Source organism: Rhincodon typus, chromosome 3, assembly GCF_021869965.1.
Source record: "Rhincodon typus isolate 14 chromosome 3, sRhiTyp1.1, whole genome shotgun sequence".
Taxonomy (NCBI): Eukaryota; Metazoa; Chordata; class Chondrichthyes; order Orectolobiformes; family Rhincodontidae; genus Rhincodon; species Rhincodon typus.
In genome coordinates, this window is record NC_063334.1 from 21,825,815 (window position 1) to 21,852,185 (window position 26,371).

Below are 26,371 nucleotides of genomic sequence, written 5' to 3' on the forward strand. Positions count from 1 at the left end.
TGTGAAATTGTCCAGGGATGTCTAGGCTAGGTGGATTAGCCATGTGAAATTGTCCACGGATGTCTAGGCTAGGTGGATTAGCCATGGGAAATATGAGGTTCCATGGATAGGGTGGGGGCTGCTTCTGGGTGAGATGCTTTCGGGAGGGTTGTTGTTTTCCACACAGGATTCTGTGATTCAAACACACTTGTACACCTGGTTCAAGAGACAAATGCACAAGTTGTCAGGCACTCGTGGAGACTTGTTTGATAAGACAACATACAGGAATATTGATTTGGCTGAACAAAAAACTGGCAAGCTTGGTATCTTCAACTGATGAATCAGAAAATAAGACAATGGTGATCACAGAACAATTCATGATCTAGAGTATCCTGAAGGATTGAAAGCAGAGGTGGTTTGAGAATAAATAACAACTGTAAAATGATGCTTGATGTGAATATCAAAACAGTTGCAAAGTCTTAACTTGCAAAGTTGAAAAATATAAATATTGAGGCTTGTTTAGATTTGAGATTAATAAATTATTTAATGCTTTTGGAATTGTTACCTTTTGGTAAACAAGGCTACTGAGGAGCATTATTTCATGACTGAAACAGTTTTTGCACATTAAATAAGACAGCAAACTACTAAACTTTTGAATTTCAGTTTATAGTTTTAAATGCAACAGTTGAAGTTATTTCAAAATGGTTAAGCAGAAAATGGTTAAACTTACTGGAACAGGGTGGGAAGGAACAAGATCTGAGCAATGGTGGGTGAGGTAAGTGCGAGCAATTAGCGTTGTTTAGAGTGTTGGAAACACCATCTTTATCCACTTTCCTGCAAAACAATTCACGTCTCTGTGTACCTTCCCCACAAGTTGTTGAACACTAGGATAGATAAAGGGTTGTTCTTGGTTAAGTCATCAAGAAAAACTAGATGTGTGCACTGACATGATCTGTTTACAGGTTGTAGTTGCTGTATCAAGACTGATACATCCCAATTAGGAGAAAAACATATATTAAAATCAGTGATACAAATTGGTCTTTGAACACCTGTGGGTTACTATCCCAAGAGTTCTGCTGGTGTGGAGTCTATAAGCATTCATCCCAGCGGAATGGAGAGTGTCAAAATATGGATTAGGAATATCTCCAGCACCAGACACCTACGTGCCTGCCATGGTAAGGGGCTTGGCCAGCACCTCCAATACCCCATTGCCATCTCCCCTTCTGACAACTGAGCAAGAGAAACTATGGAATTAAAATTTCTCTGGTAAGTTTTTATTGTAAATTAGATAGCCTCTCAAATCTGAGTCTGCATGGGCCCATGCCTAAAAAATAATTATAACAATCACTTAAACACTTACTAAAAATGTGGAAGTAATGAATTAAGTCAGGTTATCATATCTGTTGAGGCACCTAACTGATGAGTTGCTTCAATTTCCTTTCACTGATTATGAATGGCACCTAAACCTCCGATGCAGATATGAGCTTAAAATAAGTGAATGTGCTGGTGTAAAAAAAATGGCTCCAATATCATTTCAAATATAAACAAAGTGAATTGTTTCAAGTATTTATGGAATTGTAATGTTACTTCTGGTACACATATTTAAAAGTGGTATATTTCATATTAATGTGAAATAGGGTAAACAAGGCACATGGTCACGTACATCTTAAACCAAACGAAAATAATCATGATCAATTGACAAATAAAATGGATCAAATGTGGCCAGATTTTTAACATGACAGTGGTTCATCAACAGCCTTTCGTAAAGCTGCCTGCTTTCTATAGTGAGAGTTGTGGCTGGCCAGTTCTCTCACTTCTTCAGAGATCATAGGTTTAAGTCGTGTTCCAAAGGGTTGAGCACAAATCCCAGGCCAACACTCCAATGCAGTAGGAATTAGTACTACACTGTCAGAGATGCTGTCTTCCAGAAAAGGTATTAAACGATCATCTCACCTATCTTCTTCAATTGGTGCATAATATCTCCTGACAATAACTGAAAGACAGCAGGTGAGTCCTTCCTGATATCCTGGGTAATAATTATTGAAATAATACAACAGAGGCCAGTATCCCGTCACTAAGTCAATCTTTATTTGCACGTAGAAAGTCCTTGACACTGGCCCAGTTCCAGCTCTCAGAAATATTAGAATATCTGACACTCTTTTTATCTGTCAGCCAGGGCTTCCTGATTGGACCAGATTAACAGCCACAATCATGAAATTTATATTCTATGAGGTCCACATGGTTAACCTCATTACAATCACTACAATCTTCCCCTAACCAATATCACCACACTGATAATCTTACATTACCTTACTGCTAACTTGGGCAGCAGCATTTGCCATCTGTACATCTTGGTCTCCATTGAGAAGTACAGTGGTAGCAACACCTTCCACCATCAGGACTCTGCAAATTCTTTAAGCGGTCTCTTTGGATAATGTCTCCCTGAAAGCTGAGCTGGCGTGTCAGGAATGTCACATGAAACAAAATATAGCCACTGTGCAAATACATGACTCTCAGACATTTACAACTCACATAAGACTTCTCTGTATTCAAATAGACATTACTGACTACAGACAATGGCCTATGTAACCCATTCTCAATCCTGGAATTGACTCTGTTTGAGTGGAAACATGCTTGCTGTAATCCTTACATAGAATGAGTCCCAATTCTAAATCAGAAGCTCAAAATTGGTCCAATATGTGAGCAGTAGTGAGATGATCCTACCTGTAGCCATTGAGAAGCCAACCATTCAGCAGGACAGTCTTTGTCCCCACAAGCCCGACGAACTTCTGGTTTAGGAGTGAGGCAGAGTTCCTCTGCTAGATCCACAAAACTCCCATCCGCCATTCTCTGTTTGCAAAGGACCTGTCGAACCTGTACGCCACCTCCACAGCTCTGTGAACACTTTCAGATTAAAAAGACAGTTATTTCACAAACATTTCAGCTAAGAATATGCAGAAATGCATTTGAACCCCATCATTACCAATATTTCGGAAAGTTTGTGCAGTTGGTCTTGGACTGGGAGCAGATTTGTTGAGAGATTCTAAGTGCACTGGGAACATATATGTGCAGTACACAATCAGAAAAATGTGTCTGTTATAAAACAGAACTAATGGGGGAACTAATACATTTAAATCAGCCTTATTTCTCTTGATAGTATTAACACCATTGAACAATGGGCAACAGCTTTCAAAACCTCAAACAAAATCATAGATGCTGGTCAGTTGCGTGATACACAAAGTAGTCAATGGGCCAAAATACTTTATCAAAAGAAAATCAGAAAGTATGCCTTCAAAATAGTGACTAAATTGCATCTGTCCAAACTTGATCAATTAGCCCCTTTTACTAATGCCACTTTAGCAAAACCTAACATGTGATTTCAACAACTACATGCAGAGCCACATGTGATGAACTGAAAGTTATATGAACTATATCTACATGCACATCCTACCCTCATTTCTGTTCTAAAATCTTATCCCTATTTATGTTCTGGCAACCTCTTACGTAAACCAGTCACATCACAGTGACATCATTCCACCACTGACAACGCAGCAGTTCTAGTTTTATATTCCAATTTCAAAGCGTGTACTGCAGAGAAAGCCAATAAACTGTATTTGCTTGCTTCCAAAATTATTGAATATTTGTACATTTCACTACTAACCGCAATCATTAATCAAAATCTTGCAAGGTAAAAGGAGAGAAATATGCAAGTTTAGAATGGAAACTGAATTCTATTGCACACTTGAGATGAATATCTCGGGATATGCCATACTGGGGTGGGGTCGGTGGATTTATGACAAGTCGGGGATAGTGGATCATGAGGATACTGATGTCTCTCAGTTCACCAGATCAAAAGCAGACAGATTTGTTGGAGAAGATGAACTACTGCTGTTCCTTTTTACACGGTTTGTATATGTTGAAAGTAATAAACCGGCATTCACAGTCAGTATTTTACTTTCCCGTGTGGCTCCAAAAAAAAGTAAGCTACCTTAATCTACACCAAAACAAAAATTGCCACAGAATTGGAAGTCAGCCAAGTTTCATGAAGCCAATACCCAGTATTTAAATAACAATAATCAGGCACATAATTAATTCCCAGATGTTTTGGCCTTACTGTTTTGTCTTTATCTTCCTAAATCCATGTTGGTGACTTCCTTGTGCTTTGTCACTACATTAGGGCAACAACAGAATTCCTTGCCATTAGATGTGAAGCTGGAAAAGCACAGCAGGTCACACAGCATCTGAGGAGCAGGAAAGTCAATGTTTCGGCCTGTTGGATGCTGTCTGACCTGCTGTGCTTTTCCAGCTTCAAATCTATTGACTCTGGCTTCCAGCATCTGCAGTCATTACTGTCTCCAAGTTCTTTCTTGCCATCTTTCATTTCACAGCTGGATAACACCCATTACCTCGTACTGTGGACGTCAGTCTTGGTTAATCCAGACAGTCAGTTATCTACTGAAGTCAGTCATCGGATGCCTTTTAACAATTTCAAAAGAGGTTGTGCTCTCATGGTTAATAAAAGCAGTCACTCCAGCTTTTTAATGCCTGCAGGAGTGGCTCAGTTTTAATCAGCCATGAAAACATCTGATGGGGGCAGTGATTGAAAACGTCTGTAAGGAGCTGTAACATTCCACAATGACAGCTTATGATAAATTCTGTACAGCTCTTGTGTTACGAACAAAACCAAAGCTTGTGGTAATCAACATACACGAGACTCCCCTCAGCAGACAACTTCGGCATTGAGCGACACATCTTTTTGTTTTACTTTTAGATCTTCCTTACAAAATATGTGTTTGGATTCTCATACACTCCACAATATTTCATATCCTACTTATTCACATGGAAGTCCCCAAATTTATAATGACAGATTTAATGAGGTCAAAGTTGAGTCCGTCTTACAGATTATTGAAAATTGAAATGACCTTTTCCAAAACTGATGTTAATTTTTTTCTCCCTACCATAAGACTTGGCTTGTATCTACCTTACGTCTTCATATGTCAGAAAACATTGGAGTACAATCTGTTTCACTAGAAATTTTTGAGGCTTCACTGCATTTTTCCACTCAATTCCACAGTATCATAAGTAACAATAGATTAATCCCTTCTTTTAGCAGATATCTATTTGTGGAAAGTCTTCGGTAATCATAGCGTTTCAATTCAAAATCTATGTTCAAAACCGGGTCCTATCAATTAAGATAGATTGGCACTGTTATTACATCGATAAAATAATTTTTAAAAATTGAGTGGGTTTAAGGTGTGATCAGCACTTTCCACCATCTGGTTTGATTTAGAGAGTTTTGCATCCCTCACGTAACTGATCTGTAAAGGATAAAAGGGAAAGGAAAATACACTTGCATTTATATAGCACCTATAACAAGCTCAGGACATCTTGAAACTTGCTACAGGCAATTAAACACTTGTGTCACTGTTGTATTATGGAAATGGCAGCCACTAAATTGGGCACAGTAAGATCTCACAGACTGTTTTGTGATAATGACCAGATAATCTGTATTAATGATGCTGATTGAAAAATCAATATGGTCTAAGACAACAAGGTGTAGAGCTGGATGAACACAGCAGGCCAAGCAGCATCAGAGGAGCAGGAAGGCTGACGTTTCAGGCCTAGACCCTTCTTCAGAAATGGACTAAGATGTGGTCTAAGACAACCACTTTCACTTGGTTTGAGCTTTAAAAAAAAAGTTCCTATAAGCAGGTTTACTCTGGGTTGCAAATGGATGGTCTCTGAGCTAGTGAAGGAAATCATTATCCCACATGGTGACTGATAAAATAATGGCAGCAAAAAGTCTGAAAATACAGACTGTGAACGAGGAAGATTCAGACGGCTGGAAAAGCTGACTGGCAGACAGTGTGCAGATATATGCCTGTCTGTCCACATATATAACTGTCCACCATACATCTGTCTGTAATTGTAGGTGCACAAGTGATGGAAAGTTCCTGCTAGATTTGCAGAGGTGCCAACTGGTCTACTGAGGTAGAGGAAAAGCACTTACTGGTCTAAGTAGAAGAGGATCTTGAATTGAACAAGTAGTCATCCATTACATGTTAGAAATCAGTTTCTTTAAGATGATGGATATTGCTACAGAGGCTATGGACATTATTTTCCTATTGTCAGTTGTAGTTTTTTATGCAGCAAGATTCATAGTGTCTGGCCTGCGATGGCTCACAAGCACTTTTCTCACGCAAGCTTCAATTCATTAATTATGCAACTATGTTCTAAAGTGCCCTTCTTTGTGGGATTGTGTGTCAGGAGTGGTGGAAATGTTCTCCACAGCCAGGACCTAACTGCATTCGTGCCATACTTAAGGCCCAGCAACTCCCCATTTCAGATTCTGGAAATCAAGAACTGCCCCTCACAATGTTATGTTCGATCATCACTGCTGTGGGCAGGAATCCGGAGGTTGTGCTGGTGGAGGGAAGACCTCTTTCCTGCAGACAAGGGGCCATGTCACCAAATTGAGGCAGTCTTGACACAGATTGCAGCACAGATCATTGCAGGGTCTCAGATCAATGATCTTCTGTGCTCAGCCAGACCAAGTGCCACTATCTTCTCTCTACTACCTCATATTCTTAGGGCCACCACTTAATTTAACTCTGCCACTGCAGGCGCATATTACCAAGGCTCACGGACTACAAAACCCACAACTGCATGCATCGTGTCAACTCGATGTCTCTCACCCACGTCATCCTCCAAACCTATTAACCCTTCGCACCCAGTGCATTTCCTATACATTCAGAAAGCACCTTTCTTGCTTCTGCATCGTCACTAACTGTTCTTCATCCACTTTCACCAGATACAATCATTGATTTTGTCTCCCTGCAGGAAAATCTTGGAGCCAACACCAGTGGTGATGGTAATGGTGGGGTGGGCAAGTGCTGGGCATAAAGATCCACATTTCTTTCAAAGGGAAATTGCTCTATTTGATTGGAGACCGAACATGACCACTCAAGTGCAGGCGGGGTATCCTCAGATGCCAACGAACGCAGTTAACCTAATTGTGCAGCGGTCTCCCTTTACCACCAGTGCTACTTCATTCTTAATCTGCACAAGCTTTTATCCCTTTCCAACCACAAATTCACTTCCTTCTCTCAGGTAGGCACTGGTGGCACTGAGCTAATCTCTACCTCAAAGAGCTATATGTTGGAGGTCATCACCTCTACCTTGAGGGGGAAACAACTGATTCTTCAGAGAATGCACGGGTTAAGCCTTTCACCTTCACCTTCCAGCAGCTCGGAGATGGTCACTGTGGACGGTACTCTCTCTTGGATAGACTCAAGAGCACAATCTGGTCAGCACATCACTGGTATATGTCCAAGTCTGATCAAGTTGGATGATCCATCTTGGCCTCCTCCAGGCATGTGCAATATCCTGTATACCATTCTTCAGCAATTCAATTCACTCCACGTGATATCAAGAAACATTTAGAGGCACTGGATACTGCAAAGGCTATGGGCCCTGACAACATTCCAGCAATAGTACTGAAGACTTGTGCTCCAGAATTTGCCACTCACCTAGCCAAGCTCTTCCAGTATAGTTATAACACTGGCATCAGCCCAATAATGTGGAAAATTGCTCAGGTATATCCTGTACTCAAAAAACAGGCCAAATCTAACCTGGCCAATTATTGCCTTATCAGTTTACTGTTGGTCATCAGTAAAGTGATGGAAGGTGTCATCAATAGTGCTTACAAGTTGCACCTGCTCAGCAATAAACTGCTCAGTGATGCTCAGTTTGGGTTCTGCCAGGTTACTCCGCTCCTGACCTCATTATAGCCTTGATTCAAACATGGACGAAAGCGCCGGATTCCAGAGGTGAGGAGAGAGTGACAGCCCTCGACATCAAAGCTGCATTTGACCTACCAAAACTTGTGTCAATGGGTATCAGGAGCAGACTCTCCACTGGTTGAAGTCATACCTGGCACATAGGAAGATGATTGTGGTCATTGGAGATCAGCTATCTCAGCACTAGGACATCGCTGCAAGAGTTCCTCAGGGTAATGTCCAAGGCCAAACCATCTTCAGCTGCTTCATCAATGACTTTTCTTCCATTATGAGTTCAGAAGTGAGGATGTGCACTGATGATCGCACAATGTTCAGTACCATGTGTGACTCCTCAGATACTGAAGCAGTCTGTGTTCAAATGCAACAAGATCTGGACAATATCCAGGTTTGGGCTGGCAAGTAACAAGCAGCACTCGTGTCACACAAATACCAGGCAATGACCACCTCCAATAAGAGACAATCTAACCAACGCCCCTTGATATTCAATGGAGTTACCATCACTGAATCCCTCCAATCAACATCTTAGGGGTTACCGTTGACCAGAAACTAGACTCACCACAAACACAGTAACTACAAGAGCAAGTCAGAGGCTAGGACCTGCACTGAGTAACTGACCTCCTGACTCCCCAAAGGCCCTCCACGATCTACAAGGCATAAGTCAGGACTATGATGGAAATCCCCCCACTTGCCTGGATGTCTGCAGCTTCAACAACATTGAAGCAGCTTGACTCCATCCAGGACAAAGCAGCCCATTTGATTGGCACCACTTCCACAAGCATCCACTCTCTCCACCAACAATGTTCAGCAGCAGAATGCACCAACTACAAGATGCATTGCAAAAATTCACCAAAGCTCCTCAGGCAGCATGTTCCAAACCCATGACCGCTTCTATCTAGAAGGACAAGAACAGATGATACATGGGAACACCGCCATCTACAAGTTCCCCACCCAGTTACTCACCATCCTGACTTGGAAGTATATCATTGTTCCTTCAATGTCACTGGGTTAAAGTCCTGGAATTCCCTCCCTCATGGCATTGTGGGTCTACCTACAGCACATGGACTGCAGCAGTTTATGGAGGCAGCTCACCATCACCTTCGCAAGGACAACTAGGGCCAGGCAATAAATGCTGGCCCGACCAGCAAAGCCTCTATCCCATGAATCACTTTTTTAAAAGTGAGTAATGCTCAAGGGGACCTCCAGTTACCAGGCACCTGCTCATCCATAGGCAGAAGATGACTCGAGCGGTGGGAGTGGTGAGAGTGCGAGCCAGGGGGCAGCTGTTGTTGTCGTCCACGCCGGAACAAACAACACTGGCAACACTAGGAAAGAGGACCTGTTCAGAGATCATGAACGAGGAACCAAATTAAAGAACAGGTCCTCAAAGGTTGTAGTCTCCGGATTACTGCCCGAGCCACGCGCTAATTGGCATAGGGACATGAGAAAAAGGGATGTAAACACATGGCTAAAAGAGTGGTGCGAGAAAGAGGGGTTCCTTTTCATGGGGCACTGGCATCAGTATTGGAACAGGAGGGATCTGTACTGGTGGGACGGTCTCCACCTGAATCGAGCTGGGACCAATGTTCCAGCGAAAAGGGTAAATAGGCTGGTCAACAGGACTTTAAACTAGAAAGTCAGGGGGAAGGGAATGGTGAAACTTGCCCCAGTGGGAAACAAAGCAGCAGGTTAACATCTGTAGTGGTGGATACAACTAAGTGGAAAAATATGAAAGAAATGACAGGGAAGGAAAATTCAGGAGAGGTTATTAACGTCTCCAGCACAGACCCAAATAGGACAGACTGTTTGGAAAAGGCTAGCAATCAAACACTGGAAAAATGAATGAAAATGAGAAGAGGGAGGGTTAATATAGGACTGAAGGGGTTATATCTGAATGCACGCAGTATAAGGAATAAGGTAAATGACCTTGTAGCGTAATTCGAAACTGGCAGGTATGACGTGGTAGGCATCATGGAGATGTGGCTGCAAGGGGATCAGGATTGGGAACTGAATATTCAAGGATATACATCCTATCGAAAAGATTGGCAGGTGGGCCGAGGGGGTGGGGTTGCCTTATTAGTAAGAAATGAAACTAAATCAATAGGAAGAAACAAAGTAGGGTCAGATGGTGTAGAATCTGTGTGGGTAGAATTGATGAACCGCAAAGGTGAAAAAACAACAGTTGGGGTTGTGTACGAGCCTCCAAACAGTAGTCAGGAGCTGGGGCGCAAGATAAACCAGGAGATAGAAAAGGTGTGTAAGAAAGGCAAAGTCACTGTGATCATGGGGGATTTCAATATGCAGGTGGACTGGGAAAATCATGTTGGTAGTGGATTGCAAGAAAAGGAGTTTGTGGAATGTCTACGAGATGGCTTTTTGGAGCAGCTCATGGTGGAGCCCACAAGGGAACAGGCAATACTGGATTTAGTGTTATGCAATGAGGCAGTCTTGATAAGGGAGCTTAAGCTAAAGGAACCCTTAGGAGGCAGTGATCATAAGATGATAGAATTTACTCTGCAATTTGAGAGGGAGAAGATAGAATCAGAGGTAACAATATTACAGCTGAATAAAGGTGACTACAGAGGTATGAGGGAGGAGCTGGGCAGAATTGACTGGAAGAGGAGCCTAGCAGGAAGGACAGTGGAACAGCAATGGCAGGAGTTTCTGGGAGTAATTCAGGAGACACAGCAAAAATTTATCCCTAGGAAAAAGAAGCATGGTACAGGGAGGATGAGGCAACCATGGCTGACTAAGGAAATCAGGGATAGCATAAAAGCAAAAGAGAAAGCATATAATGTGGTGAAGGGCAGTGGGAAACCAGAGGACTGGGAAGCTTACAAAGACCAACAGAGGGCAACAAAAAAAGAAATAAGGAGGGAGAAAATTAAATATGAGGGTAAGCTAGCCAGTAATATATATGAAGACTGTAAGAGTTTCTTTAGGTACATAAAGGGCAAAAGAGAGGCAAAAGTGGACATTGGACCACTGGAAAATGATGGTGGAGAGATGGTAGTGGGGAACAAGGAAATGCCTGAGGAACTGAATAATTACTTTGCGTCAGTCTTCACAGTGGAAGACACGAGTAATATCCCAAAAATTCAAGAGAGTCAGGGGGCAGAGCTGAGTATGGTGGCCATCACCAAGGAAAAGGTGCTAGTAAAACTGATTGGCCTGAAGATGGACAAATAACCTGGACCAGATGGACTACACCCCAGAGTTCTAAAGGAGATAGCTGAAGAGAAAGTGGAAGCGTTAGTGGTGATCTTTCAGGAATCACTAGAGTCATGGAGGGTCCCAGAGGACTGGAAAATGGCTAATGTGACACCCCTGTTTAAAAAGGGAGTAAGGTAAAAGATGGAAAATTACAGGCAGATTAGCCTAACCTCAGTCGTGAGCTAAAGATTTAGCTCACATAAGATTTTGGAGTCCATTGTAAAGGATGAGATTGCTGAATATTTGGAAGTGTATAGTAAAATAGGGCAAAGTCAGCACGGTTTCATCAAGGGGAGGTCATGCCTGACAAATCTGCCAGAATTCTTTGAGGAAGTAACGAGCAGGGTAGACCGAGGAAAGCCAATGGATGTTATCTACTTGGACGTCAAGAAGGCCTTTGACAAGGTGCCGCACAGGAGGCTGCTGAGTAAGATAAGGGCCCACAGTGTTAGAGGCAAGGTGCTAGCATGGATAGAAGATTGCCTGTCTGGCAGGAAGCAAAGGGTGGGGATAAAGAGGTCTTTCTCAGGACGGCAGCCGGTGACAAGTGGAGTTCTGCAAGGGTCAGTGCTGGGACCACAACTTTTCACTTTGGACATTAATGACCTAGATAAAGGAACTGTGGGCATTCTGGCTAAGTTTGCAAATGACACAAAGATAGGTACAGGTACAGGTAGTATTGAGGAAGTGGCGAGGCTGCAGAAGGACTTGGACAGGTTAGGAGAGTGGGCAAAGATGTGGCAGATGGAGTACAATGTGGGAAAGTGTGAGGTCATGCACTTTGATAAGAAGAATAAAAGCATGGACTATTTTTTAAATGGGAAGAAAATTCAGAAGTCTGAAGGGCAAAGAGACTTGAAAGTTTTAGTCCAGGATTCTCTCAAGGTAAACTTGCAGGTTGAGTCAGTAGTCAGGAAGGCAAATGCAACGTTGGCATTTATTTTGAGAGGACTTGAATATAAAAGCAGGGATGCACCACTAAGGTTTTATAAGTCGCTGGTCAGGCCACATTTGGAGTACTGCGTGCAGTTTTGAGCCCCATATCTCAGGAAGGATATACTGGCCCTGGGGCGGGTTCAGAGGAGGTTCATGAGAATGGTCCCAGGAATGGAAAGCTTAACATATGCGGAAGGTTTGAGGATTCTGGGACTATACTCATTGGAGTTTAGACGGATGAAGGGGGATCTAAATGAAATTCTCCGAATGCTGAATAGCCTGGACAAAATGGATGTTGGGAAGATGCTTCCATTGGTAGGAGAGTCTAGGACCCGAGTCACAGCCTTACAGTAAAGGGAAGACCTTTTAGAATGGAGATAAGGAGAAACTTCTTCAGCCAGAGAGTGGTGAATCTATGGAATTCACTTCCACAGAAGGCTGTGGAGGCCAGGTTATTGAGTACATTTAAGACTGAGTCACTGAACCAATCATATGCATGTGCTACAGAATAATTCCAATAATGCTGTGTGATATTTCTATTACAGAAAAGTAGGACTAGTGTAGGTGGTAATGTATTTTTGGGGGTACAGACTCGATGGGCTGAAGGACCTATTCTATATTGTACAGTTCTTTGATTCTTATGTTTTATTTTGATTGTGTACTTAGGTTCTTTGTGGAATTGTTTAAAATTGAGCATAGCTCGTCAAAACTGTTGATCTTACATAAAGACAAATATCTGGAGTGTAACAGATTCACACAAAATGGTACCTCTGCAGGTGTATCCATGGAAATCCAATCCAATAGAGTTCAGATTATAATTGTTGGGTGAACGTGTTATGTATTTGTTTTAACTCAATTACATGATAGCAATTTTCCTAAACGTGCAACTAAAAGATCAGGAAATGTGCATTTAGACACGCAGAGTAGATTAACAGTTAACCTGCATGAGCAGGGAATCAGTCTGATTGAGTTTACAGCAGTACTATGAGCCAAGAGATGACTCCATCCATGAAGTTTATTTTCTGCTGGAGCAAACAGTGATGGGCAAAAAATGCCTACATCCCACTAATGAACTTAGAAAAAAATTGTACCATGAGGCTGACATTTTAAAAGCAGAGATAAACATGAGAAATACATCAGTTCAGTAAATCTGAAGCCTCATGATCTAAACCAGCTAATGAGGACTTGTCCTTATCCAGTTCCAGGGTTTATTTTATCAAGTGCCTTTGGATTTAGGGTCAAGGGTTTAATTCAGTGCCCTTAAGAAATCAAGATGATTTGTCATGCAGAACCATCATTTTATAAATCCACCTTAATTACCATTCACAAGGTCAATATCATACAAATATTCCTTACGATAAACTGCATTGTTTTCAATGTGATATACTCTTAAAGTTTCAGTCATTTTTAAGATTTGCGGTTTTCAATGCAGAGTCTGAAGTTGTTACCTCTGTCATTTTGAATACAGACGCTAATTTTTGTCTGCATCCAATTTATCAGCAAGTACCCAGTGTCCTGCCAAAAATGTATACTCTGGCCAACAACACTAGAACAGATCATCTGCTTTTAATATCTCACTGCTGTTTGTGGGAGCTTGCTGGGTGCAAATTGGATGCTACATTTCCTAAATTATAACAGTTATTGCATTTATAAAGTGCTTCACTGCGTGTGAATGGTTTTGGATGCCCAGAGGTCATTGATGGAATAAGTGAAATTCAAGGCTGAATACTATGAATCAGCACAAATCTCAGCGTCACTGTCACTCTGCTCAATTTCTGACCCAAGATCTACTTCATGGGGGCTGCTAAGTGGAAGCAACTTTTAACAAGAAGAAGCAAAATCCTTGGCAGCATCTCTCAGTTCCAAGAGAAGCATTGCTAAGGATTTGGATCAGGCTTTACTCCTCTCCTTTCAACAGCAGATACACTGATCCAGTGATACAGGATAACTTGAAAAATAGATACATGCGTAAAAAGAACTGTTATGATCCCAGCCGATCTTACTACTGGTTAAATCAAATCCCAGGATGAAATCTGGCTGGATAGATCACATTTTGTTCTTTTCACCCCCCGATTAATTTAACCTGGCAGTATTTCACAGAAACTGAAGCATACAGGGCTGCAGACTTGGATTTCACAATAAAACAGAACATTTAATACACAAAGGAAATAAAAGTAAAATAAATCAAGTTACCTAAATGTAACAGTTGAAAGATTACAAAACAAAATCCCCAATCTAACCCTCAACATTGTTGCTTTCCAGATAATCAAAAGCCAGAGAAATTTCTCTTCTCTGTCCGTTCTGAACTGCTTCTTCTCAGTTCCTGTCCTGTAAGCCATTTTCACTTGACTGCTCACACAGCTAAGACCCTAAACTTTCTATTCTTTTAATAATCTGCAGAGGTTAAACCAAACATTCCTGGGTTTGGAAGTTTCACAAACTATATTTTACTGACGTAACTTACTCAATATGAGAGACAATATTTACTTCTGACCTCAGCCAGGTCTCCTTTGAGTGGAACCAAAAAGCCTTTGAATTTATTAAGAATAATTTCTTCTTAAAAAAAGAAAGCTTGCTCATTCTAAATCCTGCTACAGCTAATACTTGCATGACTTCTCTAACCTGTTATAAACCTGGAATATTATTAAAAAAACTTGCATTAACACTCCTGGAGGCTTTGTAGTGACTTGCTTCTTGAAACTTATTGGTTTTAAATCATGGTTCTGGAAAGACCGACCTAGCGAATATTTAAATCACTTCACAAAAATAGACAAATACCCATATATCTTTAGTTTGAAATTCAAACTCTTCAAAAAAAAAGTCTGTGCATACATTTGTATACATATAATATTTTACACACCTTTCCTCACAGATTCCAAAAATACAGCTTTTTCTTTTAATATTTATTTTTCATGTATTACAAACAAAATTGCTAATTGCATTTGAACATTGGATGTTATAAATTATCAGGGAAATATGCAGAACTGAAAGCAAGTCTTCAATACCACAACTCTTGGATTAACTTGAAGGCAAATGTGTAATTTTGTATCAGCAGGCCAATTGTAAGAGATGTAGAAACATTGGGAGATACAGAATTATAGAATCCCTAGAGTGCAAAAAGAGGCCATTCGGCACATCGAGTCTGCACTGACCCTCCGAAGAGTACCCCACTCTGACCCACAGCACCCCCATCCCCAGAACCCACATAGGGTTTTTACCATGACTAACTCACCTAACCTGCACATCCCTAAAGGCTACAGGGCAATTTAGCATGGCCAATCCAACTAAACAGCATATCTCTGGACTGTTGGGGGAAACCCAACAATCACAGGCAGAACACACAAACTCCTCACAGACAATCAGCCAATGCTGGGATCAAACCCAGATCCCTGGCACTGTGAGGCAGCAATGCTAACCATTATGCCAGCATGCTGTCTTCTGTTTCTGAATGTGAGTGGCAGTAAACGTGGAGTGTAAAATTGACCATCGCATAATATTTAGGCTAACTCTTTCAATCCCATTTGTAATTATGGTATGTATATCCATAGATATATTTTTATAACACATATTTTCTTATATTGGAACAACTGTTACCTTTATAGATCCCTGGTTTTGAGTCCAATTCTAGATAGCATATTTCAGGAAGGAAGTTAAAGCCTTGAAGAGTGTATAAGATGAGGTTTATCAGGGTGATAACGTATGTGGAAATAGCAGAGATAATTTTCCTTTGAGCAGGGAAGTTTAAAGGGAGACTAAATAGATGCATCCAAAAATGTAGCAAGCAGGAAGCAATCATTCCATTTAGCAAGTGGATCAGTAACATCACCAAAGTTTTAAATTATGAACAAAGGTTCTGAAGGGGAAAAGAAAAGAATATTTTTAAACACAGAGGAATGTTAGGATCTGGAATGGACTACTGGAAAATGTGATGGAATCAGATTCAATGGAAAATTTCACAAAAATTTGGACACATAATTGAAGAGGATTAATTTTCAGGGTTTGGCAGAAAAAGCTGGGATGCTTTTAGGTCTAGGTCTTTCAGTGAGCCAGGACTAGGCTGAATAGCCTAAAATCAGTGCCTCATGATATGCTGAAGTTCTGACAGAATGTAATGAGTACCTGCTGCCAGTGTTCAGAGTGCCAGCCTGGAGGGCAGTCGAACTGATTGCAGGCTTGCACGTTGTCAGGTTTTGGCTGAAGACAGCTCTTGTCGCTGAGTATAACTGTTTCACCACTTTCATGAACTAAAAGGTGCACACAGTACACGTCCCTTGTCTGCAGACCTACTCCACAACTGGACGAACAGGCACTCCACTTTCCAAATTCCCACCTGTCGGAAAGACGACACACAAGCATTGTCAATCTACTTTAAATTAGAAGATTAATGGCAAGTGTGGATTTTTCACATTTCTTGGAAGTAAAAATGTAGTTTTTTTAACAAGAAAGTGTGGCAATTTTGCCACAGTGGTCACCTGCAAGTCTAGGATTCTATGACTAAACATAAGCATAACCATCTGTGATAAATTGCGTTAGTGACCTGGCAGGAAATCACAATACCTGAAAGCCTTTTAGTTTATTGGCTCTGATCTTCCAAGCAGTGGCATTGATCTAAGGTTTTAGAGTAGATTTGTAGCTTGGGTTATGGATGTTTTGGTTGTTTGGCTCACTGAGTTGGTTCGTTGTTCCGCAGATGTTTCATTACGCTGCTGGGTAACATCATCAGTGCAGCCTCCAATGAAGCATCATTGTGTTTTCCTGCCTGTTATTTAAACTCTGGTGTCTATTGAGCTGGATTACCTCACTTCCGGTTTTCCTTCGCAGTGGAGTGTATATGGAATTGAGCCCTATGTGTTTGTTGATGGTAATGAAACGTCTGTGAAACAATGAACCAGCTCCGCAAGCCAACCAACCACAACAGTGGCATTGATCATCAGATTGCCACTGTAAACAGAGATTTGCAAACTCAACGGTGGGCATGTGGAATGCACTGCGGGCAGTGGTAGTGGAGTCAGATACTTTGGAGACTTTGGAGACTTTTAAACGTCTCTTGAATAGGCACATGGAGGATAGTAAAATGTAGGGTATGCAAGGTAGATTGATCTTCGTAGGATAATAGGTCGGCACAACATCGCGGGCCGAAAGGCCTGTACTGTGCTGTACTGTTCTATGTTCTATATTTCAGGTCAAGTGAGCCTTTCTCATCATGCGTTCTGAGGAAGGGTCACTCAACCCAAAACGTTAAATCTGATTTCTCTCCACAGATGCTGCCAGACCTGCTGAGTTTTCCCAGCAAGTTCTGTTTTTGTTTCTAATTTACAGCATTTGCAGTTCTTTTGTCTTTTACAAAAGGGGTAACCTGCTGTAATGGATTAATGACCTTTCAAAATTAACATATCTTTGCGAATTGTGGGTCATGATCTTTTGTAAATGTGACAGCTGATGAATGAATACACTGCATCCTGTCTGTTCCCAAAAATTGGGATTACTAAATTAATTTTGTCACATAATGTCTGTGATCATGTTGACACTGAAATGATGAATAACCGTGCAGGTGGAGCAGCTGAGTGGTCAAGATAAATGGAAGATTGAACTCAATTAAAGTAGGACATGGATCAAACTATAAAAACTAACAGCGACTGTAAATATGGACGATATTAATTTAATCTTAAGGAAAGTTCATAGAACTTCTAAAATAAACAGCCTTTGCAACTGATCTTACAAACCTTATCAGCATCTAGCCTGTGAGATGACACCAGTAGTTACAACAAAGCGAGGAATCAGCTTTAAAGGAGGAGACCATTCAGCCTCAGATTCTGTCACCATGTCAAGTGGATTTCAATCCCTTGAAGATGTGGAGAGACAGAACAAAGCAGAGTGACCCGCTAACAAAGCCCACTTCCACATTACAGCAACTCAGAGAATTGGGGTATTTTAATTGCAACCTTTCCATACACTCTTACAATAAATGCTCCAAAACGTAGTGGAAACAAACTGAATTTGACCTGAATATGTCTCGTCCAAACCAGACCAAAACACCAAAATTAAAAGGTAAGATGTTCACATTCCACACAGAAGTCGGGATAGGTGTGGTAGTCATTTTTGATGGTGATTATTCACATCAGATCAGCAGGGTAGTTAGGTTGAAGAGTTAGGGGGTAGGTATTGGCTGATGGTAGGAGTCGATTATGTTCCTTCCCAAATGATATGCTAGGTTTTGATCTATCTAATGTTTCCTGGACCATTATTTAGGTAAATACTGTGTAGCTCTCCGAGATTTCTGAATCTTGGGTACATTTGTGCAGGGTCCCAGAAAGCTGGAGAAATTGCCCACTGGAATCTGAATCTTTCCAGGTAATTCCCATGGAAGTCCATGAATCAGGTATTCCACAGAAACATAATGTACATCTTCAATTGTACATCCGGTCTCTGAGAATCTGTATATTGGAAGATTTGACTCATTTTGTGTGGTTCAAAGGGTTTTACATTAATCTGTGCAGTGAAATCCAGATTTGCATGTTGCTACAGTGTGTGTAAACCCCTGTCACATGCAAGTTCTCCTGACCCTTCACTGTAAGGAATCAACAAAGCTATCAGTCAATGTTGGTCCTAAGTCATTAAAAACAAGGCAAACATTGCAGATAAGGAAATAAATGTTGCAACAGATCTGCAAACAGATTGGTAAAATCCTCACCACTTGGTAGCTGGAGAGAAAGTAACCCATGAATGGGAATATTTGAAAATTAATTTATTTTTGAAGAATCTAAATTTGGGCAAGTATTTCCTTTTCACAGTACTTACCCTAATAATTCATTTGGCTTTCATTTTCCCATTTACTCAGAAATTTTTTTTATTGGGAGATGTTTTATATATAATAAATCAAAATCTCACATAGATTCTTCAGTTAAGATTGATTGGTCTATATCAAACTCTGATAGGGCGGTAAAGAAGTGTGGTAATTCATTAAGTATTATTAAATATTTAGTTTTACATTGTTTCAAAAAGATGTGGTCATCGTTGCTGGGCATGAATGCAGTACAATGCAATGCTGTTCACATTCAGCGATGCATTCTTGCCAAATGCTGTTTGCTAAACTTAGCAAGTCTGACTTCCCAAACTATCCAATTCTCAGCCAGCATTATGAAAATATATTATTTCAATTGGAATGTGTTGAATAGTCATTTTCAAAAGGAAATCATTACGTATTTTATTTAGTTAATACTCATGACTTTATTACAAAAGACAAAAATAGTGACAAGTTTTAAATTACTCTAAACATACTGAAGTTTTGACAATCAAGAAGTGTTTTGAACCAGTAATAAAGCATAACCCTCCCTTCTAAAATTATGGGAAAGCCCATTAGAAGCCTTTGTAAATTAAGTATACATAAATCTCCGTATTTTGTTCACAACACAAACTAATTGAAGGTGGTGACAGGCAGTTTCCTCCCAGGTCACTTCTAAGAAAGCTCAAAGTTGACCATCAGCAGCTTGAGTCAGTTTTTAGTATTTCACTTCATGGGTTTCGTCTGCTAAACATATTGGTTGATTTAATGTTTTAATATGAATACATTTCATCCTGAAATTCGTCAATGGATTGCTTGCAAAATCGATTGATGTCTAGAACAAACACATACTTAAAGTTGATGTGTTTACTGCGACTTTGGACTTAACTGTATTTCTTTGCTACTCTACAGAAACACGGCTGTGATCATGCACTTATTGAATTTGCACACATTTCACAGCTCTGAAGTCTCAAGCTCCAACAAACTTGGCCTCTGTTCCATCTATATATAAGATATATGAAACGTTGCACAAGAATTGCCCATTATCACAATGGCTGTGGAATATTAACCTTATAAACAAAGTTCATTGGAATTGCAATTTGACACGCATTTCACAAAAACTATAATCCGCATTCTAGTATTTTTAAGTGGCTGAGACAACAGTTGAATGTTTGTGGAAAAATACCAAGCCCTTTCAAAGCTTAACATTTGTCAGCAACTTAGATGCTGCAGTTTTCTGGATTTATCTGTATTAACCCATACCTTCCAGGTGTCAGATTCACTTTGAGGTAACTGAATCTTCCAATTTTTACACAGGTAAGATTACTGGTCTAATACCCAATCCTTTTCACGTCAGATTTTTCACTCTCATGTCAACTTATGTTAATGTAATTTAATATCAGCTTCTAACATCTCAAAACAAAGTCCTATCATAGAGTATCACACAGCATGCCTCAGTATTATATCTTTAAAGTTCTAGCTATTGTAAATTAGACAGATAGATGATATAGAATTAGCTGTGAACAAAATATCCAGCCGTTTTTAAAACAGCAACAAAACAATGTCCTTGCTCCATTTTTAATGGCTCAATTTACATGACATTTTGCACTAAATCCCAATTCTGGCCATTCTCCAAAAATACCATATAAGCAACAGAAACATCATGAAACGTCATGGCAGATTAAAAACTGTAAATCACTTTTTTTGATATGTGATTAACCGTGTGATGGTCATTTCCAAGCTGCATCTCACTTGGATTTCAAGTGGTCTTGTAATTTTGACATTTTTTTTTATCAAGCACTGAATTCTCCACTTGGTGGATTTTCCACATCAGTAAGAGAAAATCAAGGTGATGTGTCTTCCTGCTGCTTTCTTCCCCACACATTCCACAAAATGGTCTTCAAAATTTTACTCATAAGCACATCCCCATTCACAATTACAACTGGTGCTCAGCTGCTTGAAACAAAGTTTCAGTCACCATTACCAAATGTCCCGAGCTTGGATTGGGAGTGCTAAGCATGACAAACTGCCCCACCATGTGCTTTCAGAGGAGTGAGGAAGTTTAGCTGTCCTCTCAATTTTCGCCAACTGGAACATTAATTAGCATTGGTAAATATCATTATTGAATTGGTGGTGGGAGCAACTCAGACAGTCTATGGACAGATACAATAGTCAATTGTTTGGAGATACAGGATATTCCTGTAGACCTGACTGAAGACACCCTCCAGTCTTCAACATGTGCAACAGAGAACAAGCTTAGTGAAGGCTCGAGAGTCCAACTAATTCAGCAAACAATTGGGATGTTAAATACCTCATTCAGCTGTCCAAATGGGACTGAAGCAGAGGCCAGAAAAGGTTTCAAAAGTACTTATTTTCAGCTGCTTGTTGTACAGCTATGTAACTCAATGAGTACCAATGACAAGGCAACAATGAAGTGTATAAGCAAGAGGGTGAAGGGAAGGATCTCTATGCAAAGTTTTCATGTTGGTTAAGGGGGTTTCTGAATAACCCATTGAGAGTTTGATAGAACAGCAGAAAACAGTCTGCAAAGTCTCTAATATCGTATGTTAAGACTTAATATTAAGCAATGACACATTGAGGAAGTCACATAATAGCCGTTTTTTTAAAATAATGTATCAACAACAAAGTTGTTCTGGGTTACATTTCAGAAAATTGAGATGACATGTGCTTCAATAACATATAGCCTCTGTCAGACTACTGTCCTTCTGTATACACTGCCACAGCTTGGAATAAAGCTCCCACAGGAGGAGGTTTCAGAGAGACACAGTACTGAGACAATCTGGACAGGACGGGGTCACCTCTCGCTGTCCCGGCAGCAGCATCACCAGAACTTGGAGGGTCAAGGTCACACCTCATGTACTTGGTTTGTGAATGGAGGTAGTTCACATTTTTGGCCAATAAGATTGCATTTGTGTATGTAATTCCAGTGGCCTGGGTGTTCATGATATGCTAATGATTGCAAAATGTGACTGTACGGTGCATTGAAGAGAGATTTATTCTGTGCTGTCTCTCTTGCCACAGTGATGTGGACTCAGAAGCAATGGGTAAACAGCTCTGAGCTCCCTGACTACCTTTTAAAATTAGATAAAAGAAACATGAGTGAGTGGAGTCAGGTTCACACACAGCCAGGGTTTTAGTTGTGGTTTCAGTTGGGGTTTGGAGTTAACTGTTGAAGCTAACAGATATAGCTTGCTCTCTGCTGCAGCAAAAAACTTGAATTCTCTCTCTGCTGCTAGATTGTTTCTTTTGGTGTTCCTTTCTCCTGGACTGAAGGACATAGCATGGGAGAAAAATTTGTTTTGCTGAATTTACCTTTGCTAAGGGTGTGTTAATGGAACGCTGCTATATTGGAACAGTCGATAATTCATAGTTAAATAATGTATTATTTTATTATGTTTTTCAATTGAGTTTAAGTAATGCCAACTTTTTTTGTTTGTATTTTAATTGTGTTATAAGAATAAAGTACGTTTTGCTTAAAGCCTAGTAACGGACCAATCAAATCACACCTGGAACTTGCCCTTTGAGGAGGTTTGGTCTGGTCCGTAACAAAACCAAGTTCCTGCTGGTTACGATCAGGAAGCACAACTTGCCTGCAAGGTTCTCAGAACTAAACAGTAAACATGTAACCTACCATCTGGGAGCAGAAACCTTGAGTCCTACCCATTACATTCCTACATGTGCCCTTCCAAAGCCTGGAAGATTCAGCCCATCATTTTACACTCAGAAATAATGCAGCCAACATATTTCTGGCATAAAAGATAATTAATCTCCAAACATAAATTAGGTCTGATTGATAATGGATTAATTATTTAGAAACTGAAGAAATTACTAATATGAAAACAAATTTATTTTAAAAAGTGGGTTTCAAGCATCACAATAGATATTTGTATCCATCCCCCAAGGGAGCACTTAATCCCACCTCTTCCAGGAGTTTCTAATCTGAATGGCCCCACCACCATTCCACAAACTTGGAGTTCCCAATCCAACTACTGAGGAGTTTCCAATTAATCTTCCTTGCGAGTTCCAAATCTAATGGAGTGCTGTTCACGCAGAGAGTTCAGTGTGTTGTCAGCCCAGGATACTGGCAACACTGTCAGATTAGAAACCAAAATCAAAGTCTAAATGCCTGCCAGCTGCAAACTGCATAATAATTTATCCAACAGTGGTCCTTTTCATTCCTCAGGGATTACCTACTGCTTGTGTTTTACATTTAACACACCAGGCTCAATTGATACACAGGGGCAACTTTCATAGCCCATAAAATAATGGTCTATGCAGCTGGATCACAGAGTGAATAACTGGGATGAGTCACAATAAGTCTCACAAATTTCCAGATAATTTAAATATCTTTTCAGATGCTGAGAGGTTGGATGTACTTTTCTTTTGCTTACCTTATTTCAACTTCTGGTTTTCTCTCTCAATGTGACATATTTTGTTTGGGACAATTTCAAGTACTAGCATTTAGGTTGGAGCATTCCAAGATTAATTCTACTGTATTAAGAACTCATAACCATCATACTGGATCTACAACAGACTCTTGTTTCATAAATATGGTAGCTTAGGGCTTGTGTTTTACTGTTCACATTAAATTCTGTACGGATAAAAGAGGATACCATTAGGAAATTGAAAATTGTGTTCATGGGTTTAAACAGAAGATGTCCGATGATAAGCTCAGGCTGATACAGCTATGCACATGTCAAATCTATTCTCAATACAAAGATTAACGTTCACAGTCAACATCAAATTTTGTAATTTGCACATTAGTCACAGTGATCATCATTAAACTCATCACTATTTTAGCAGCTAAATCTGACCAATAATCTTTTAATTTTACATTTCTAGAGTTGGCATCATTGCCTGCAAAATTGGCCATTAATTTGTTTGATAGCTCAGACTAGGAGAGTTGCAATGAACACTCTTCCAAGCAGGTGTGCTGGTCCGATGGTATAGTAGCCACTACTTGAAAAAAAAGTACATCTTTGGTAATGATGGGAAACCGCAGGAGGACTTTTCACCCCCACTGCCATGCAGTAATTTGATCATCAACGTACACTCTTCATTACACTGCAACTTCACAGTTCAAAGGTCTTATTTCCAATCAATATTTACTGTTCTCACTTGAAAAAGATTGCAGGAAGGACCAGCAGGGGGACAAGACTGCAGGACAGTGGGGGACAAGAGACTGTTCAACGGTGAATGGTAGGGAATAGGTTTGGAAGGGGAAGGACCATTGTTTGAGGGGTGGTGGGGGAGGAGGAAGAGGGTAATTGCACTTTTGGCATTAGAAACTGCAGCACCAGAGAGAGACTGCAGGGTGGGAGGAAGTTATAATGGATGAAGGGGGAAGAAAGAGGTGAGAAGGTCTGGAACAATCAATCTTTCATTTTCTGTTTCATGAAACTCTCAGAGAATTCTACTTTGAACGCAGCAGTAATTGATTCTGAACTCAAATTATTTAGCACACACATGGGACAAAATGCTCCCTCTCCCTTATTTGGGTTTCACTTCTCTGCCTTCAGTTATTCATGAGAAAGAATTTTTACCTAGTTTGGCCTGAGGCTTTGGCCTTTTATTGCTCTTTAACTCATACATGATATAGAGTAATTTCTTTGTACCCAGCAGTTAGCTTAAATAAAACAGTGGTGGGTTGATGGGATGCTGGTGGTGACCTGGTAACTTTGCTGGTTCACTCAAAGTTCTTCTGGGGAAAGCGGACAAAGAAACTTCCTGAGGTGCTGTTCCCTGCCAACAGAGGAATGTAAATCACCTCATTGGTAATACAGCATTGGATTTTTTTTTTGATGTTAATTTTTTTTCCCTTCTTTATCACATTTCAGTCAGAATTTTTCTCAAAATATCTAAGACTTCTCTGGAATAATGATGGCTTTGTTAGGATTATTCATAGTACCTCATTCCCTAGATATTTATAAATAATATTTTTTTAGAGGTTTTGGTACATTAATCGCTTAACTGCAGGCTCTGACTACATGCATTGTATTTGCTGATAGATTGACTGAAAGGCCAGACAAATGGAAACAGACTTTGTAATGAACAAAAGTCTTTACACAATGCAAGTTCAATATAAATTTCTGCCTGGTTCTATCATTTTTCTATGCAGCCACCCAGAAATACAAACATTATTGCACAAGTTTGCTGCAGTTGATAGATATCTACGGCCAAAATAAATTTCTCAAAATGGAGTATCGATATTGAAATCAGTCTATTCCACATTATTCCCAATTCATGGTTGCGAAATATAAAATCATGCTCTGTTCTGAAATTTGCCCATTAATACTAAATTATGGATCCAAGCAGACAATTTTGTTTTTTTTCCACACATAAGTAATGCATTGAAAAGAAAAATCATAACATGGTACTCATACATGTTAAGTTATTATGAAAATAAAATGGGTTGTCTAAAAATATTTGGCTAAAAAAATCTAGTGGAGCATCACCCAGAGACAATTCCAGGAGAGGTGGTGGCATAATGGTAATGTCGTTGGACTAGGAATCCAGAAACCCAGGCTAATGTTCTGGGGACATTGACTCAGAACTTACCAAGGTGGACAATGAGATCTGAATTCAATGCAAAGTATCTGGAATAAAAAGCAAGCCTAATGATAACCATATACCACTGTTGTTTAGGGATGGGCAAGAAGTGCTAGCCTGGCCTACAACACTTGGGTCCCATGAATGAATAAAGTACAAAAATACTTATGCATTGTCTTCACATCAATCTCATATGTAGGGATTCAGCTTCTTGAGCTTTCTCCATTTGTCTGTAAGATCTTTACTAACTATATTTACCTACCTGATTCCATATGTTTCAATTCCCTTCAAGTCCAAAAATCTGTCAATCTCAGGCTTGAACATGCAATAATTAAGGACTGCGCATCAAGAACAGTCAAGGACTCTGAAGGTTAATCACTTTTTCAATGAAGAAATTTCTCCAATCTCAGTCCTAAATGGCAGCGCCATTATGCTGAGACTGTGTTTCTGTTTTCTGGAATGTCCAGCTTCGGGGAAACAGCTGCACAGCAAATAAGCTGTTAAATCACTCAAAAACTTACATGTTCCAATGTTGCCTATGTTCTACTAAACATCAGTGAACGTAGGCCTTGCCTACACTATCTTGAAACACGTGGCAGTCTCCTCATCCCAGGAATCATCTCAGCGAAACTTTGTTGCACTCACACGCAAAAGTAAGTACTTCCTTAGGTGAGCAGATCACAACTGTGCACTTCTTCAAGTGTGGTCTCATCAAAGCCTTGTACAATTGCAGTATGACCTTCTTAACCTTGTAATCCAGCCATCCTGCAAGAAAGGCCACCATTCCATCCATTCTCCTCATCACAAGATGTAACTTCACGATAACTTCCTGTGTTTCAAGCAGCTGCCTTACCCTCTTCCCACTCTTTGCCTAGCCTAAATTCCTCTGAGGTGTCCTTCTGCCCTAGCCCTGAGCTCATATCATTCACTAGTTTCTTTTGTTCTTCCTCTTTTGCCCTCTCCAAACGCATTTGGTCCCATAGACCTATATCTTTTTTTTTTAAGCACTGTTCCCCAAAACTGCTGCTGACCCCAACTTCTCTTCATGATTTCCACCTTGACTGACACCATTAATCATTCTCTATTCTTATGTAAT

General features: G+C 40.2%; 1 protein-coding gene across 1 annotated transcript in view; it reads right to left on the reverse strand.

The window, feature by feature from the left end:
• LOC109921924 (ADAMTS-like protein 1) overlaps positions 1-26,371 on the reverse strand; it is a 499,722-nt gene that overhangs the window by 72,520 nt on the left and 400,831 nt on the right. The window contains exons 17-19 of the mRNA XM_048595307.1: positions 16,044-16,254; positions 2,704-2,883; positions 710-863 (exon numbers count right to left, since the gene is read on the reverse strand). Of these exons, the coding sequence (XP_048451264.1) occupies positions 710-863; positions 2,704-2,883; positions 16,044-16,254 (545 nt within the window). The remainder of the gene's footprint in view (positions 1-709; positions 864-2,703; positions 2,884-16,043; positions 16,255-26,371) is intronic.